At 39.1% G+C, this 18,087-nt stretch overlaps 1 protein-coding gene across 1 annotated transcript in view; it reads right to left on the bottom strand.

Moving 5' to 3' along the window:
• The window catches only part of adamts6 (ADAM metallopeptidase with thrombospondin type 1 motif, 6), a 66,341-nt gene that overhangs the window by 10,611 nt on the left and 37,643 nt on the right, over positions 1 to 18,087 (bottom strand). Inside the window, exons 15-21 of the mRNA XM_046067356.1 lie at positions 16,108 to 16,210; positions 14,025 to 14,158; positions 10,078 to 10,201; positions 9,251 to 9,331; positions 7,005 to 7,168; positions 5,026 to 5,164; positions 2,783 to 2,912 (exon numbers count right to left, since the gene is read on the bottom strand). Of these exons, the coding sequence (XP_045923312.1) occupies positions 2,783 to 2,912; positions 5,026 to 5,164; positions 7,005 to 7,168; positions 9,251 to 9,331; positions 10,078 to 10,201; positions 14,025 to 14,158; positions 16,108 to 16,210 (875 nt within the window). The remainder of the gene's footprint in view (positions 1 to 2,782; positions 2,913 to 5,025; positions 5,165 to 7,004; positions 7,169 to 9,250; positions 9,332 to 10,077; positions 10,202 to 14,024; positions 14,159 to 16,107; positions 16,211 to 18,087) is intronic.

Here is an 18,087-nt window from a genome sequence, read left to right as displayed (position 1 = left end):
ACAGGTGGCAATAAAGTGTGCCAAGAAACGCAGCAATGTGCCAAGAAAGGCGGGGAAAAGACTGCAAGCTTGTAAACATGCATGTAAACCATGCAGGTTTTAAATTAATGAGAATGGAAAAGCATTCAGTACTTTTGTTAGAACTCCCAGATACAAACAATGCGTTTTACTGAATAATACTCAATTTTAAAACCTTAATAGTTTGACTTTTTGTACCCAGGAGGTCTCCTAACAGGTTCATTTGACTATGAAAAGGAATATTTGACCTTTAGAGAAATATGCTTGTTTGCTTATTTGCTGAGAGTTAGATAACAAGATACGGTAAGTCTTTGTTAGTTTAGCTTAGCTTAAAGACTGGAAGCAGGGAGAAACAGCTAGCATGGCTCCGTCCAAACTAAAAAAAAAACCAACCTACCAGCACCTCTAAAGCTCACTAACACATTTTATCTAATTAGTTTAATCTGTACACAAATGTAAAAATAACAATTTGTGGCTTTAGAGCGAGTTACCTGGTGTAACTTGACTTGGCTAGCTAGGCTAGCTCGTGTACGCCACCAGATGTACCTCCAAACTTAACACGCAGATATTAGAGTGGTATCAATCGTCTCATTTAACTCTTGTAAAGAAAGAGAATGAGCATGTTTCCTAAAATTTCAAACTATTACTTTAATAGCATTGAAACTATGTGTACTATAAGAGCAACTTCATGGTAGCGTTGTTTGACAGTGTGCTGTTGTTACAAGTTACCCACATAGACAGAGATGGGGAAAATGATATTGAATCATGCAGATACATTCTTCTGACGTGGCAGACAGGTAACCACCATGTTGTTCTGCATGCTGTGCCATGCCATGCCGTGCCAGGCCGCTGAGTTTTTGACCTCCAGAAAATTAGACTCGGTCTTATTGAGCCCCCTGTGTACAGATTTCAGAATTAATATCATAAACCTGCCCAGACAACAGCCCTCCAAACACATCCAACCTGTGAGATATTACATCATCTGAAAGAATGTATACAGAATTAACGATGTGTTCAAACATCTGTTAGCTTTCATTACTCAAGCCCATAAAACCCCGGCGATTCTAAAACAATCGTGTTTACATGGTCTCCTTTGGTCGGCCGTTCTTTAAGCTGCAGAAGGAGTGTTTGCCTTCCTAACAGACACAAATGTCATGTGTGCGCTGTAACTCAATACACAACACGTGCGTTGCAAAAGCCTTCAAGTACTAATCAAAATAAATGAGATACCACAAGTCTGCGTACACTGAATACAGATGTGAAAATAAATAACCCAAGACTGTAGTCTGAATGTATGAAAACAAATTACCACTTATACAGTAGATTTACGATACTATCAGTTTTTTTGGCTGGAACCCAGACGAAAGACACCAACACTCATACACAAACAATTGTCAGATAGTCTGAAACGAATTAACCCGATGCATTTAATCCCTCTTTTTCCAGACATGATTGAAGTGAGTCTGGCTTCCAGCTACAGTGTGGGGTTTACAGACATTTGGCCACCAAACACAAGTTCATATTCCACCTGTATACATGTATATTACCCCTCCAGGATCAGTAAAGAAGCCAAAACACAGGTGGTCATTTTCAGGGCTATAATTTTTGGCACGAGGCAAACACTGAAAATAGTTAACATATGAAGTTATAAATCACTACCATTTTATTTTATTCCAAACACATTTCACAAACTAAGGCTCATTGGAGGCGATTTAATATCATGAGTCTCATTTTTATGGAGGGTCTTTCCTTTGAAAGCATTAACTTAAAGCTGCTATATATGTTTTATATTAACAATGGATCAAATGTCTCCGTGTAATGTGAAAGGTGAAGCTCATAGTGACAAACCTACAGAGAATTATCACCTGACACATTTCTCCTCGGCTGTGCGGAGAATTTTAGCATCTTTCGGCTAATTCTTTTGGTACATATTTTGCAACTTTATTGTTTTGATTCAGACTCGCCGCGGTCATCAACGTTGTTTCCAGATACAGCAGGCAGCTGTTCTCGGCAAATAAAAAGCACTAAAAAGGAGCTGAAGTTAGCAGCTAGCTGGTGAACATAGCAAACATAGTGAACATAGCATTTAGCAGCTAAACAGCCAATTATTTCCCTCAGGAGTTTGTGTAGACCATAAATAGAGCTAAGAGAGAGTGAATGTTAGATTTAAATTCATAAGGTGGCCAGACACACGACTCCAAATCAATGCTAATGCTCGTCTGTATCTGCTGAATGTGTAACTGTTTGCTAACACGTTTGCTTTATTGCCTTAAAAGGTGATAATAAGTCAGTGTTGTGTTTACAGCTTTTTTCCGCTGCCCTCAAATGGCCTAAAAAATCTGTTGATGCAGGTTTAAGATGATTGTAAACACACTCTACAGAAACAATTTTTGATTGAGAGTTACAATAACTCTTTTTACATATACAAAGGTGCTGAACTAAGCAGGCTAAACTAAGCTAGAGAGCAGGACTTGAAATGGGACAGGAAAATGAAATAAAAATTGATTAATTAATGACTATAAAATTATTGACGCCAATCATTTAAGTAATTCATTTAGCAAAAATGCTTCTTGAATGTGAGAATTTGCTGCTTTTCTCTGTTTTATATCATTTTAAATTAAATATAGTTGGGTTTTGCTCTGTTGGTTGGACAAAACAAGCAAACTGAAGATGTCCCCTTGGTCTCTAATTTCTCACATTTTATAGACTGAACAATTGATCAATCACTTGATAATGAAAATTGTCAAGACTGAGTGTTACATACTCCGGAGGACACGCCTCAGTGTTGCAGTCTCTCTGGTTCTCTGGAGGTTTGCTGTCTGGGTCACAGTAGCTGTTCTGGACCACCGAGTTGTCATCCAGCCTTTTACACACCACCTCCTGCTTCTGGGAACCTACAGGGGGGGAAGAGGCTGATCAACAAGGCAGCACAGGGCTCAGCTGATCTCGCACATTAAACCCCTTCAGAAACATGGAAGCCGGCCGTCGTGTCGAGCGCTGTGTTTGAGTGGAGATGGTATCGCTTTCAGCCTGTAGTAAAGTCCAGACATGTAAATTCCTGATTCTTTGCAGGATATCTTGGCAAATCACTTTTACAGAGCAGAGAGCTCTTTACTTTGGCTTCTGATGGAGAGAGTGAGGGCTACCGTATCAGTGTCACACCTCCCACTGTGTGTGTGTGTGTGTGTGTGTGTGTGTGTGTGTTTGTGTGTGTGTGAGCATGCATGTGTTTTCTGTGTGTGTGTGTATATATGCCATACCAACTCAGAAAGGGTCTGTTTGGGCCCTCGTGGGACATATCCCACAGCAGACTTGTCTGGCAGATGTAATGAGATATGGATGTGTGTGTGTGCATGCGTGAAGTATAGAAAATCTACCCATCTGTGCTTGAAGTGAAATACAGTTTGGAGGAATAGTGTGGAGCATGGGGTAAAAGAGTTTCAGTTGTAAGGCTGTCAAAAGGTGTTTTTCATAGGTTTTATTACTATAGTGATATATTAAACAACACTTCATGATTAGCTGAGCTAGCTGTATCGAATGGGGGCCTGATTAAATAACATTTTACTGATTTAAAGCTCAGCGAGGTCAGAGACACAGTAGACACAAATTAGATCATTTGGATCAACAATGCAAAGGCATGTTTACAACACTGGAAGGCCATGTGTGCTTCCCCATCTATGGAATAGCTTCAAACCTCTGCTCTGGACTTGGAAATCCCTCCTCAGAAAAACCCACATGCTTATTCAGTCATGCTTTTACAAAATATTACAAACCCGTCCAGGCCACACTTGACAACTGGGAAGAAACACTATTTATTGTTACATGAAACCCATTGCTTTTGGGCTAAAAGGTTTGGTTTAGTCATTCTTGAGGCCATGGTCAACATTTCACTGCGGTTTCAGATTTTCAGTGTTTGACTTTGTAGGACAAGCGCTGAAGAATAGCGGCCGTATCTGTGTGCAGCACTGGTAAACCAGAAGCTATGCAGAGCAGCTCATTCACAGAAATTACACCATATTCATTACGCTTGCTAAAATATGGAAAATATTCATATTGAATTTATTAGAGGGCTGAATCTCCAGCTATAAAGTAATGATTTTGGAAACCCATCGCAAATTATGATACTGGGTTTCCACACACTGCTCTGCATTTGTGTAATTATTGGTCCGGGGGAAGATTTACAGAATGACACACACACGCACACACAAAAGATATGAAGTATTAAATACATTAGAAGGTTAGAAATATTCAAAAAGAATTTAAACATCCGCAGAGTGTTATGGTATTTAACACCAAAATGCTTGGAGCGCTCTTTCTTAAAAGGCAACTGGCCACTGCAGCTCTGCATAAGGTTGAAATGTAGAGGACAGTATGCTTCTCTCACAGAAAAATTAACTTTATTAATGAAAACTTGTGCAGCAGTTTTACAAAATCAGGGATTATGAAGCACTTTACACAAAAACGCTGATGGCTAAACTGCACTATGCTTAAAATAATCACTAACTCAAATTCAACAAAAACGTCAAAGAGTTGGTGTATTGATAAAAGCCAAATAGGCTTTGCAATTAATTAAAGCCATACATAAACATGTGACTTAAACGCCCACTGAAACTTCGGCTACACTGAAGAAATTATCCTCAAAATAATTTGATTTAACAGAAATAACCTTATTTCCATCACATTTTCCACATTGGTTTCGTTCGTTTGACGTTTTCACTGCTGCTCTTTTACTTACTTGACTGGAGAATTAGCCATCAACTCCTAATATCTGCATAACAGTAGTGGATAGAAACGCACTTTAATTTGCATTTTTTCTGAAAATTCTGGTAAAATTACACTAAATTAGGATGGAAACTTGACTATAGTTCCAAGCTGGAGAAAACACGACTGTGTAAACCTTTTAACCTCTGTGTCAAAAGTTAAACTGGACACCCTGAGGTTCTTTGCTACACGTTTCACATTGGAAAGGCTACAGCTATGTTAAAAGTCAAGAAGGTACTGACTTACCTCCAGCGCAGGTAGATGAGCATTCAGACCAGGGCAGGTGGTGCCAGGAGAAGCCCACCTCGTTGTCACCACTTCCTGTGTGCTGGATGGGCACGTTGAATTTGTAACGTATTCCCAGGTTCTGTTCCTGAAGGAGGACCTGCAGAGGAAGCAGCAGACAAAAGTTGAGGACAGAAAAAGAACAATAGCAATGAGAATAACGCACATTCAGTAAAGTTCCTGAGTTATCAAATTTAGGGAAATTATGTTTCTCTTTCTGATTATTTATCCAATCACAAAAAGATGGTTCCTGTTTTGCATACATTGGGGGTATTTTGGCCACTTGGGGGCAGGCAGACATATTAATTCCAGTAATATTTAAGTTCATTTGGCGAACCTGTTAGCAAGCAGTTGCTTATGTACACACTGAGCAACATCAGCATATACTTGGAATCGGGTTTCTGGCCACCTGATAATATTAAATCCTATATTCACTCTCCTTTTGTTTCTGTTTTTGGTCCTGAGAAAAGTATCTGGCTCTTTGTCCACTAAATGCTCCACTATGATCAGGTTGCGTATGGTTGGTCTTCAGACCTTTATTGCTGAAACAGCAGCAGAGCACTGAACAAAAACAGTAAGGTTAAAGGTCGTAAAAGCAAAACAATGAGGGTAAAAAGCTCCTTAGAGCTGAGGGGAACTTCAGAATCAGGAGATAACTCTCAGTGGGTCATTATGAGAGACCTCTTTCACATTACACATACTCATTTGAACCATTGTTAATACAAAAATATTGACGATAGCAGCTTTAAATACCACTGATCCGGACTGTTTGAACAGTCCGGATCAGTGAGGCTCTGGTGGGTTTATATTAGTCGGCTGGATGCAGAGGGAGACTGAGGGCTCAGGCTTTGCAAGCCACAAAGGAATGGCTAGTGGTCGAGTGGCCAGTTGCTTGTCTATTCCAGTGGTGCTGTGTGGTCTGGTATTTTCAGCATTCATGTCAAGGCAGAAACCACCGAGTATTACAACAAGAAAATGCTCAGTTGCCTCACATCAACACACAAAGCAGCGCACAAACATGCAGAGAAACTTGAGTGACATTGTGTTTGCACTCAGCCAAAACAGTTCTTTTACACATATAAATATCTTTTAACCCCAAACTGCTGGCGAAGGGTCGCCTAAGGTTAGCACCCAGATGTTGAGTTAAAGTGGACTCATAGACCAACAGCATACATACTATAGAGCTGTAAAGTGAGATGAGTTATTTCAGGTTTTCAAGTTTCTGCAAGTTTAAGTCCCATTCATTTTCTACATAGACAATGTTAGGTGAGCATTTCATGGCTGGGACTATATCTGGCTCTTTGATAGAAAGGCAAAAGTTTGAGCCTGTTTAAATGTTAAAGGCACCCTGTGAAGTTTTTGGCCACCAGTAGTGCTAAGCTTTGTTTGTATCTCACGCACATTCCTGCCTAGGGTTTCACGACACATTTGTTAGGCCACACGGATACATTCAGTGTGTTTGTTGAATATAAACCTAACTGTTCACTTACAAGAAAACCCCACAGGGTACCTTAAAGCAGAGACTACAAGAGATTATGGGTATATTTTGCAACTATGGCACGGTGATTTGTTCCTGACAAAACATTTTCACACCTGTGAATAGCCTCTTCTTTATAGCAATAGTGACCGAGGCTCATGGGCATCGTAGTATTTTGAGCCAGTTGAAATAATTCAACATATACTACCATTAAAGGGGTCTCTTGAGGGGATGAAACTACAGCAGTCAAACATAGTTAGCGTAAAGAGCCAAATATTTCCCTCAGGAATTGGTAGAGACCAAAAACAGAGTAAAAATTACACTTAACGTTCACCAGGTGGCCAGAAACAAGGCTCTAAATGAATGTAACTGCTGGATGTGTAAATAAGCAGCTGTTCACTAACAACTTTGTTATATTAACTTCAAAGGTGATGATATGGTAATGTTATATATTATTTACTACCATGACAATCAAGTTTTCAGTGGTCGCTCCCAGCGCCTCTAAAGACTCCGGCTCATCAGAGGGTCTCTTGTAGTGGAAGGCCGTCCCTGCGATATCAAACTTCCTGGGCCAGTCGATGGTCCACGCTCCGTTGATGTAATAATCATCCCCTTCAGATTTCAAAGCTAGGTAATCACAGAAAACAAGAAATAGTTTTAGGAAGCTGAAAAGCAGGCAGGAACAGTAGCTGGGACAAGTGGACACAATCATTTGGTGCAATGTGATTGTTCATCTTCATCATTATCTTCATGATTTTCAGCCTCCCTGAAGTCACTGACAGCTTTTTATCCCTCGAGGATGAGCAGAAACACACACACACACGTGCCTGTAAAAGAAGAAACTCACGTGCACTGACATGAATGTCGACTAAATTTAGGAAGAGAAAGAAAACACACCTCAGGTGAAAGCCTGGACGAATCTTATGAATACCACTCTGTCTCGTTGTCAAAACAAAAGTTGGTCTCCAAGCACAACAGATCTGAAAATATCCACTTTCTCTGTGTTGAAATGTGGCCAAATTGAGAAGAAACGATCCAACCGCTCGCTATTCTGTCTCTCTGGGTCGTGCTCTGAAGATTCCCTTTTGCAGCATTTACGCAGATTAGATGAACAATAGTTTACTCCTCTTTAACGTATCACAATCGCCTCCTCGAAAAATTCACTTTTAGCACATCTGGCACTGATTGTGAGCAGTGTGATTATGTTATTTAGAACAGCGCATTTTACACAAGTCTTTACAACGATCCCAGTCTCTTATTTTTATATTGTATCACTCAGTTTTTGACATTTGAAGACATTTGAAAAAATGCAAACTTTGCTAACCAAAATAGCATGGACTCAGACAACGCTGCAAAAGAAAAATATTATCCGTATCACTGGGGTCACAGATGAAATTCATAACAAAGTTACAAATTGCTTGGAAGGGAAAGTCTAGTCCAACACAATAGCCAAAATTGCACTCTTTAAACTTTGATATATAGACATCATATCCCCTATAATCCTGGTGGACCAGGCAGCTGTCACCACGGCCCTATAAATCTGATGCAGCTCTCTGGTTCAAAGTGTAACTTAAGCCCTCCATCAACACCATCCGCTATAAATTCAACACGCTGTCACATATCTTTCTCTTGTTAATGAAAAGACACTGAACTGGCTTAATTGAATCCGGTTGTTTGATTGTTTTGGGTCTGACGCTGCCAGTGTAGCAAATAGATTTTGTTTAGTCTGGAACGGAGCGGATGAGACTGGTGCCAAGATGGCCATCACATGGGTTGAGATTTAAGGAGTTTTTTTTATTTTATTTTTACAGGCTCTCTTTTATGGCTTTACATTAGGCAACAGGAGATTAAACTACGGCATCTTCTAATTTGCTTCTTGACAAAGACACAAGGAAATCCCTGGAAATGTGGTTGACACAGCACTGAACAGATAATATGAAACAGCTTGACGTCGCAAAATGCCAATTCATCACACTGTAGTGAACTACAGGGTCTACTGAGATTCATGGGTAGATAAAGAAACAAGACTAACATTTAAAAGCCACAGTAGTTTCTCTGTGAGACTGTCCTTAGACACAGTGGTGCTTTAAGCTAAATGCTGTAGCTATCCTGCTAACATGCTCACAATGAAAATGCCACCATTCATGTGTTTAGCATGTTCACAAACTTAGTTTATAGTGTTAGCATGCTCACAATTACTAACTGGCACTTAACACAAAGTACAGCTGTCATTAGATTTGCAGGTAAACAGAAGTGGAGAATCATCCTAAGGGGAACATGAATGTCTGAACCAAATGTCACGGCAATTTATATAATAGTAGGGGTATGCAATAGAAATTTCACTAGTGAGAGAGAAAGCAGGGCGTTACTAAAGTCAAAAAGGTTCATCATCCTGGAAACATGAATGTATGAACCAAATTGTGTGCCAATCCGTCTAGTAGATGAGATATTTCACTGGGTAACTATTATCTTTGTCCTGCTGAAAATATCAGGAATTCACAAGTCATTAGGATTCATCCTCTGGGCACCATAAGTATCTGTACAAAATTTCATGTCAATCCATATTATTGTTGTAAGAGATCACATAAAGTGGTGGGCAGACCCACACTGTCATCCCTAGAGCCATGTCAGTTGCATGATAAATAAAAATAAAGCTCACAAAAGCATATTCTTTTAATGTAATTGTGTCATTTCTAGGCCGTCACTCACCAATATAATTCTTCGACATGGCAATCTCCTTGATCTCGATGTGAACCGACCCTTTTGGGATCTGAACCACCTCCATGTAGCCTGGAAGACAGGTATCGTTAAGATGGTATTCCTCCCACTCAACCGCCACAAATCTAATTTTTTTTTACAACACAGGCAAGACTGAAAGTAACATATCATGTTAGGTAGGAGTACATATAGAATAAATTCCAAATCACCCAAAAAGGACAAAGCAGGAGGACAAAAAAAAATCCCCTTACCGTCACACACACATGCACACACAGTATTTTTAGATGGTTTACTAGCCATACCATAGAAGGAGAAATATGTTTTCTCTCACTCTCCTGCTCTCTATAGACGACCTCAGGCTAAAGCCAACACCATGTCACTATCTCTACTCCTGATTTCTTCACTTCACGATGTAATTAATAGGAAAAAAATATTATGCTGTGATCTATATTCTGACAACATCATTCGAAATAGTCAAAAACATAAGCTCTGTTGATGGGTGACGAACGGCAAAAAGGCAGATTTCCATGAAAGCTTATCTTCCTGGCTTCAGGGATGTTTTGGCTTTTGGACAAAAGTTTCTTTGCCAAAAGGACGATGAGTTATTTTGTTTTCTTCACAGTCATCTCCGGTGACACAAGTTTTTCACTTGTGGTCATCAAACCAAAACACACTATCTCTGCTCCTCCTTTTCACACTGAGTGAATCAAAGAAACCTGAAAGCTGCTGTACAATATATCAACAGAGATGTATTAGAAACCTGAGGTGACAGAATAAGTCTCTCATCCTAAAAAGGGCATGCCTGGAGTCAGTTTTACCTCCTCGGGGTAGAGACTCATTGAAGAGTCCTTCTGATGCCTCGCAGGTGCTGCCGTCCCCTCCGCACACACGACATCGATCTTCTTTAGCATCAGAGCTCAAGATGTTGTCGCAGCCCACATGCTTTGAAGTCAACAAACAAAGTCAGAGAATGAGAGTGAGTGTTGTTTTAATTGACTGCTGGAATATGGATTCAGCACAATTTCACTGTAAAGTTCATTACAAACCTCCTCAGGTAAGATTTTTTACAGAGTTTGAAGAGCAGATTGATTCCACTCTCGTGTCTGTCCGTTAAGTATAAACAAAGCAGCCAGTTAGCTTAGCATAGCATACACACCTCTAAAGCTCAATAATCAACCATATCTCGTTTGTTTAATCTGTACAAAACTCTAAGTGTAAAAATGGCACATTGTGGTTTTACTGGGAGTTACGAGGGTTGCTGTTATGCTAAAGTACCTGTACTTTGAGAGTAAAATTTCAGTCTTATTGAATGTTTTACAGTATATAGTTCTTAAATTAAATGATTGTGAGTTGTCTATATCTGTAAACAACAATGTACACTTTAATTATCCATTGTCAACCGCTTATCCTGCGTACAGGGTTGCGGGAGCCTATCCCAGCTGACATCAGGTGAAAGGCAGTGTACACCCTGGACTGGTTGCTAGTCCATCACAGGGCCACACATAGACAAACTGCTCACGCAGGACAGTTTAGGGTCACCAACCTGCAAACCCCATGTCTCCACACAGAAAGGCCGGGGCAACTGGGGTTTGAACCCACAACCTTTTTGCTGTGTGGGGACAGTGCTAACCACTGCACTACCGTGCCGCCCCTTTAACTGGCCAGCCTCTTAAAATGATTATGCACATAACTTTTACAGTTATGCTTTTTAACAAGAATTAATTACGTTTTGATGTACGTCCGTGATAAAAAAATAAGTCAAACAACGTCTCACAAAACAGTAATTTTTGAATCTATAAAATGCAATTTGGGATGTTTTCAGAAAGCACATACCACAGACTACTTTTTCTCTTTGATTGTTGTAATTTTACGATTTTAAAGCAGCAAGAATTAGTTGATTAATTGATTAGACAATGGACTGAATGGCAATTTTCTGATAATCCATAAATCTATTAAGCAAAAATGCCTAAAAGTCTCTGATTGCAGCTTCTCTAATGCGAGGATCTGCAGGTTTTCACCAATATCTTTTAGTTTTGGATGCTGGTCTAACAAAACAGGACTCAGACGGGCATTTTCTCTATTTTCTAACATTTTATAGACCAAACAATTTATCAGTTAATCAAGGAAATATCTAAAGGTTAACTAATAATGAAAAGAATTGTGAATCACTCCTACATCATACAGAGCATACATTTCAGTAAAATGGCAGACAGAAATTGGCGTGCACTGTATAGTAAATAGGAAGTGCTTTCGAATACCAGTCTCTAAACTGTGTGATAACAGCTGTATCTGTGTGTTAATGCTGTGTAACAATACAACTGGGAGGACTGCTGTTATCACCGACGCTTACACTACTCCTTCGGGTCTTTCATACTCTCTATCAGTAACTCTCCCCTCTCTGTCTCTCTGTACTTCATAATCTTTCTTTCTCTCTTCCTCTCTGCAGCACCTGGAAACAGCATAGCAGTTTTGACTGTTTCTGAAAGCTTTCCAAGCAGACAGTGTTCTGGAGATTTATCACAGTGTGGCAGTGAACCCAGAGAGCCAGCCTCTGAAATACAATGACATGCTGGATTCAGACTGGAAATAAACCTGCAATGCTCCTTTGGTAGGGAATATTCCACCTCTTAGAATTTTCTTCCCATTAAAACACACACCATGTTGTGTTTTTATATTAGAATCAGAGTAATGTTGTTGGCATAGACGCTGCACGGTCATGCCAAACAGGAATCGAATTGTACGGTCAGGTGGAAGTCAAAGCAAATACTTAAAGCGAGCAACCAAAAAGTTATTTCAGCTGCATCTCAGAAAATACACAAAAACCCTCATATCCACACACACATACACAAACTGTACAGAATGATTTATGCTCATAAAAACAAAGACAGCCCCAACTGCCAACTCCTTTCAATAAAATGTTATTTTGCGTTGTTATTAAATCAGCCTTTTCAAATATATATCAAATGATTATTCAATCAAAACAATGATTTTTGTGTTTTATTTATCACAAAACAATCCCGGTCGAGGCTGCAGAGCCAAGATAAGAGTCAAATAAGCAATGCCAGTCATTCGCTTACAATCTGCCACAATCAGCAACTCAAAGGCGTAATTGTTCTTCATTGGAGAATGGTGCGGTTTTGTGCTTTGGCTTGGTCGTGTTTATCAGTATCTTGCAAACTGTGCTGTCAAAGATAAAAACTAGCACAGAGGCTGAGGAAACTCTTGCTAGGTCAGTTAATGTAGAACTAGCATGCCACTCTTGCTGTAATTTTACAACATTTCAAGGGTTAACAGTCACAAACAATCACAAGAGCCCACTAAGGATGATGTGTCATTATATTACTTCAAGATTTTTTTATTGCATCTGACATGCATTTCATATGCAAATCAACCGCAATACTGGATTCAATTTGGCACAGGGCCAGTTAATGCATCAATTCATTATGTTGAGCATATTCATTTTATAATGTGATTGTATTCCTTTTTTAGGGAGCTTTTTTTATCATCTGGCAAGAGCAACAGATGAAGAAGCTAATTAAAAATAAAAAGTAAATAACTAAACAGATCCGTCCTTGTATGAAAAATTGAACATTGACACATCTCAACTCAAGGTCTGCATTTTTGATTTTTTCAGAGCTTTCAACCACATAGTACAAGTCTTCCACAGAGGATGGAGTTTGCTCATCATGTAACCAGGACATCGAATTTTGATGCTGGTGCTAAACTCCATCATAACTCCATCAGCTGAGGAATACGTGCAGTTTAAAGCCCCACAAAAAGCCACTGCACCAAGTGGACCTTACGTCAAATAGAATTTTAAGTTTAAAATCACTGATTTCAATTCATACTTTATAAACCAAAACATCATCAGTGAGTTTCTAGTGTTTTCGCACTTACTAATATTGATAGTTTGGTGGTATAAGGAAAACTACAACTTATTACAGTACAACTTAGATTTAATGGGGCAAAAAACACACAAGCAGTGAGACGATCAGACAGGCTGGAAACAAGCCGACAGATTATCTAAACAGTAAATGTGTGCACTGTAAGTGTGCAGAACCATGGTGAGTATGGCAGGTCAAAGTTGAAACAGGAAACTAGTCAAAGGTGGACATTTTAAGAATCACTTTGCTGATTCAAATCGTTTCATCCAGCAGTTAAAGATTCCTAGTCGCTGACCATGTATCACCTGACAGCTGCCTCACCGGTTCAAGCTGTTATGTTCATATTTAGGCTTATACAGACACTGTTTATGAGCAGTCGACTATTTAAAACACAGTTACCACATCCTGATTGTTTTCGTGTCTTTTGCAGTCTTTTAAGCAGCTTTTAACAAGAAATACAAATACTGTGAATCACGACTTAGTTTGCCAAAATGCCCTCGGTCACAAGTGAATCAGTGCTAAAAGCTACTGACTTGGTCAAATTCGGTATGGTCAACTCAGTTTGAAGATTCTGTGTTAAAGACTTTAAAAACTGTGATCGGAAGGGGTTGGTTAATCACCCTTGTTTTCTCCTCCAAATCACTTTAATTAAACTAAGGCAAGGGCCTGAGCTTCTGACTGCTCGTGCAATGTCAAAGCATACTGTTCATCATATGATATAAAACCGGTGGAAATTGCGTTAGAAAAATAAAACCCATGTTGTAATGAACTGTAGTTTTACTTTTAGACCCCAATAAAAAATAAATCTGCATACCGAATGTTAAGTCATGTGTATTTAGGTGTTTAAATTACCATAAGTACAATATACAATGCTCCCTTACCTTACACTCTCCATTGATGCAAATGTCCAGAGAGTCAGCCTGACACCGGGTGCCATCTATGACTGCAGGAGAGCGCTCTGTGTAGAAGTTATAGCCCTCTGCCAAGCAGTTCAGCGCACAGGGCTTAACACCACCTGGGTTACAGAGAGTACACACAGACAGAGCACATCGTTATCTGTACATCAGCCCGCACACAGAAACAAACAAACAACGTGACCTGAACGCTCATAGAACAACTTTTGACTTTTTGACAATAGTAATCATGTGGAGGAAAGTCAGAGGTGCTCAGATCTAAAGCCCCGAGCCTGACGTCACTGTAACACTGACACCAACAGAGACAGCGCTGGCTGCCAACAACAATTAGACTGACGCAGGTTATCTGCTGTTTTTACATGACGGCTCACAGTACGAGGAACGCTGCAAGTCAGGAGGTGATAGATTTGACAAAACAGACCTCTGTGATAAAAGAGATCTAACGTAAGCTCCTCCATCTCTAAAAGAAAATAAAAACTATGTTTACATGCTTCAAACTTTTATCACTTCTTCAAGTGTTCTTTTTAGTCAAGTGGATATTTTCCACAATCTGCAAACATCAAGGAGAGAACTTTAGGGGGAGAACGGCACAAAGCCTGTACTCCTACTCCTGCCAATAACTTTGATTGTACAATAGCACTTCCAACCATTCTGGCTCAGTCAGACATACATGTTGATCCAGAAGAGACCAAAGTATGAGCCCCAGTTCTTCAAGAAAGAAAGAAAAGTAAATTCTACCATGTTGGACAAGCAGCAGATCCAGAAGATCAGCGAGGGTTTTCAAACACATTAATCTGAGGAATTATCTATTGTTGTTAACTAGGTACATTAAGACAGTCATTTGTGAAGCAAATAGGATGACAGGAAGATTATACAGCTTGAAAAACGTAGAGATTGAATGTTTGAAGTATTCCATATAGAAGATAGAACAGGTTGCCTCTTGATCGGAAGGTCGGCGGTTCAATCCCCGGCTCCTCCAGGCTGCATGTTGAAGTATCCTTGGGCAAAATACTGAACCCTGAATTGCCTCTTGTGGGTGTTCTGCCAGTGTATGAATGTGTGTCAATGTTAGTTTTTGTTTCAGCACAGAAAGGCTTAATTATAATCACTTAATTAAAGCTGGTTGCACACAAGCAAATTCTTACAAAATATTTACACCACGAACTCCCAGGTGTAACTGTTGCGTAGATGACTGAAATAACTTCACTTGGCTTCCTTTTTGACCACTTTAAATTGATGAGTAGAAGATTAAGACATATCTGATCCGACACTGATTTAACTGAAAATGATTTGGGAAGTTTTTTGAGTCATAACAATTCACAAAAAATAACACAATATACCTTAAATTAGAAAATGTTATGCTAATAATGTCAGACTAAGTGACTAGCCAAATAGCGTTGGTTAGATTAGCATACCTGGATGTTTCCCGCTCATTCTAAAGTGCATGAATACAACTCTTTTATGCAAATGTTTATACTTTGTACCATGTACAAATAAAACAAAGTAATACCTATGTTTACAAAGACTTAGCAGTTACATTTAATATATATTTGCCCTTAAAACCCCTTTATGCAGTTATACTACAGCTACAATGATTCCCTGTATATGTTTCCTTGCTACCAATATTTACATTTCACACATTACTAGCTATGATAATACTTTTTATGGTACAACCTGATTTAGTAAAACACTAGTTTTAAACTTGCACACATTTACTAAAAACTTAATCAGGACTTTACACAAAAATCCATTAAAGGCCCGTTGATTGACAAAATATGTCTTGGAAGATTTCTGCATTTGTGTTATGATCACTGCTGTGGGCAGGACTCGGTTGGGAAAGGGTGATGTCATGTGTTTCCGAGCATCAAAATGAGATGACTGTTGTATCTGCTTGTGTTGCCAAATCAGTGTCAATCAGATGCGATCAAACCACACCCACACAGTCCCGATGAAGAGTTTTGGAGTATTTAACTCTTAATAACTTTTTTTCCAAACTTTGGTTGTTGCTTATTTAGTAGGGAATATTTAATGTTACTGGTGAAATACTCACCGCCAGTGTAAGGCTTCCAGTTGTAGTACTTCCCACGGAAAGGCATCATGTCAAAATCAGCACACTGCTTCTCTCGGAAATCACGCGCTCCTACAGGGCAGGCCTGCAAAAAAAAAAGATCAGGTGTCTTTACCCATTTATTACAAAGTATACATGACTGCTAACCATTTCATTAATTTCCACACAATATTAAAGTCTATTAAACTCTCTTGGAAATTGTTTGAGTTATCCAACTACAGCAGATATCTGTCATGAAATAATCATCAAAGTGATACATGAGATGGAAAGACTGGCTTAGATGATGGGTAGGCATGGATAATATATCTGTTGGAAAGATGAACATAGCTGTTGGTTTGCCTCTCCGGCATTGCACAAAGACATGCTGTCCTTAACGTTTGTGATCTAGGTGCCATGGCGCATGGAAACTGCAGTTGTTGTTTTTTTTGTGGTATTGACACAAAAGTTGTTTTCTAATAAAATGTAAGTATTACAAAAAAAAAACCTTTGACTTGTGTAAGTCAAGCCTGGACTGAGTAAGAAATGCTGACTTTTTAGATCAAAGCTATTAAACTGCATCACCAAGCAATGATTATGTAACTTTGACAAAAAACACAAAGCAGACTTGATGTTCAACGTGATGGATTGCACATCTTAAACAAGTTTTAAGAGTCTGTCAATTGGTTTTCATGTCAAACGGAAATGAATGGAAACTGATGGATAACTGGAACGATAGGGGAAAAAATCATCCATAAATCTAAAAATCTGTGGCATGCATTCCAAAAACGGTCCGAAAAAATGTACAAGATTTGCAGTAAAGGAGAAAACTTGGAAGCACACTGGTATGGGTCCTTTAAGATCCTTAAAGATGCAGGCTAGCATGTTGTTACAATTTGAGTAAGTTGATTATCTGCAACGACTATTTCTTTATTCTGGAAAGTTTTTATTTGCATAGACAACATCATTATTAAAAACTGGACAAAGTCTGCAGAAGATGTCACATTTCATTTTCAGACACTAAAACAGACTTGCTTCTTGGAATTCCTCATTGAGAATTGTGTGTTTTGCATTTGGAGGAATTGCTTTGTTTTCATGTGTGTGTGCGCTCCAGTAAGAGGAGGTAAAAAAAAGTGGAAAGTAACACTTTATTGGTGTGAAAAGGTCCTTAAAAACCCCAAAACACTCTCCCCCAGGACAAATAAAAGCTCTTGGGTCAAAGCTATATTTCACATGCTGAAAGAGTTCCACGTCGGAGCGGGTCATAGAGAAGACTGAGCCACTTTCATTACCACTCAAGTGTTTTGCCAATATGGCAGCTTTAAACTTGCACATCAAACACGCAGATTAAGTCAGAAGAGACAGAATAATATTATTACAAGTGTGTGCTGAAATGACAACATGAGGCCAAATGAGATTTACATGCGCCAACACGTGTTTGAAGGAAGAAAAAACTTTAGGTCACATTAGTGGGCCTGCAAGTAAAGAATATTTTCATTTTCATTAACCTGTTGATTATGTTTTGAGAAGTCAATTGATTATTTTGTCTATAAAATGTCAGAAAAGAGTTAATAATCACAAAAATCAACGACGTCTTACAACACCTGTCTAAACCCCAAAGACAAAAGCGGCAAGTCTTCACATTTCACCAACTGGAACTAGAGAATGTTTGTTGTTTCTAAATGACTTAAATGGATAACAGATCATCAAAATTGCTGTCAATTAATGATCTGTTTATTGACTAAATAATTACTTAACTTACCAGCATTACACATTACTGTATATTCGTGTGACAACTTTGGCCTGGCCATGGTACAACCTCAGACTGCAGACTCAAGAGTGAAGGGGATCTCCACTGATTTTACATGTCAAAGTCAATTTACTAGTGATGAAGAGCACTACACAACTCATGTAAACAGTTGTATAACGTCTTCTGTGGCTCTTGAGGTGCTTCGTTAAGTTGGAGAAAACTCTTATGACGTCACA

The sequence above is a fragment of the Micropterus dolomieu genome, linkage group LG13, assembly GCF_021292245.1.
Source record: "Micropterus dolomieu isolate WLL.071019.BEF.003 ecotype Adirondacks linkage group LG13, ASM2129224v1, whole genome shotgun sequence".
NCBI classification, from domain to species: Eukaryota; Metazoa; Chordata; class Actinopteri; order Centrarchiformes; family Centrarchidae; genus Micropterus; species Micropterus dolomieu.
Note: the sequence above shows the minus strand (reverse complement) of the source record. Positions and strands in the feature narration are given on the sequence as shown.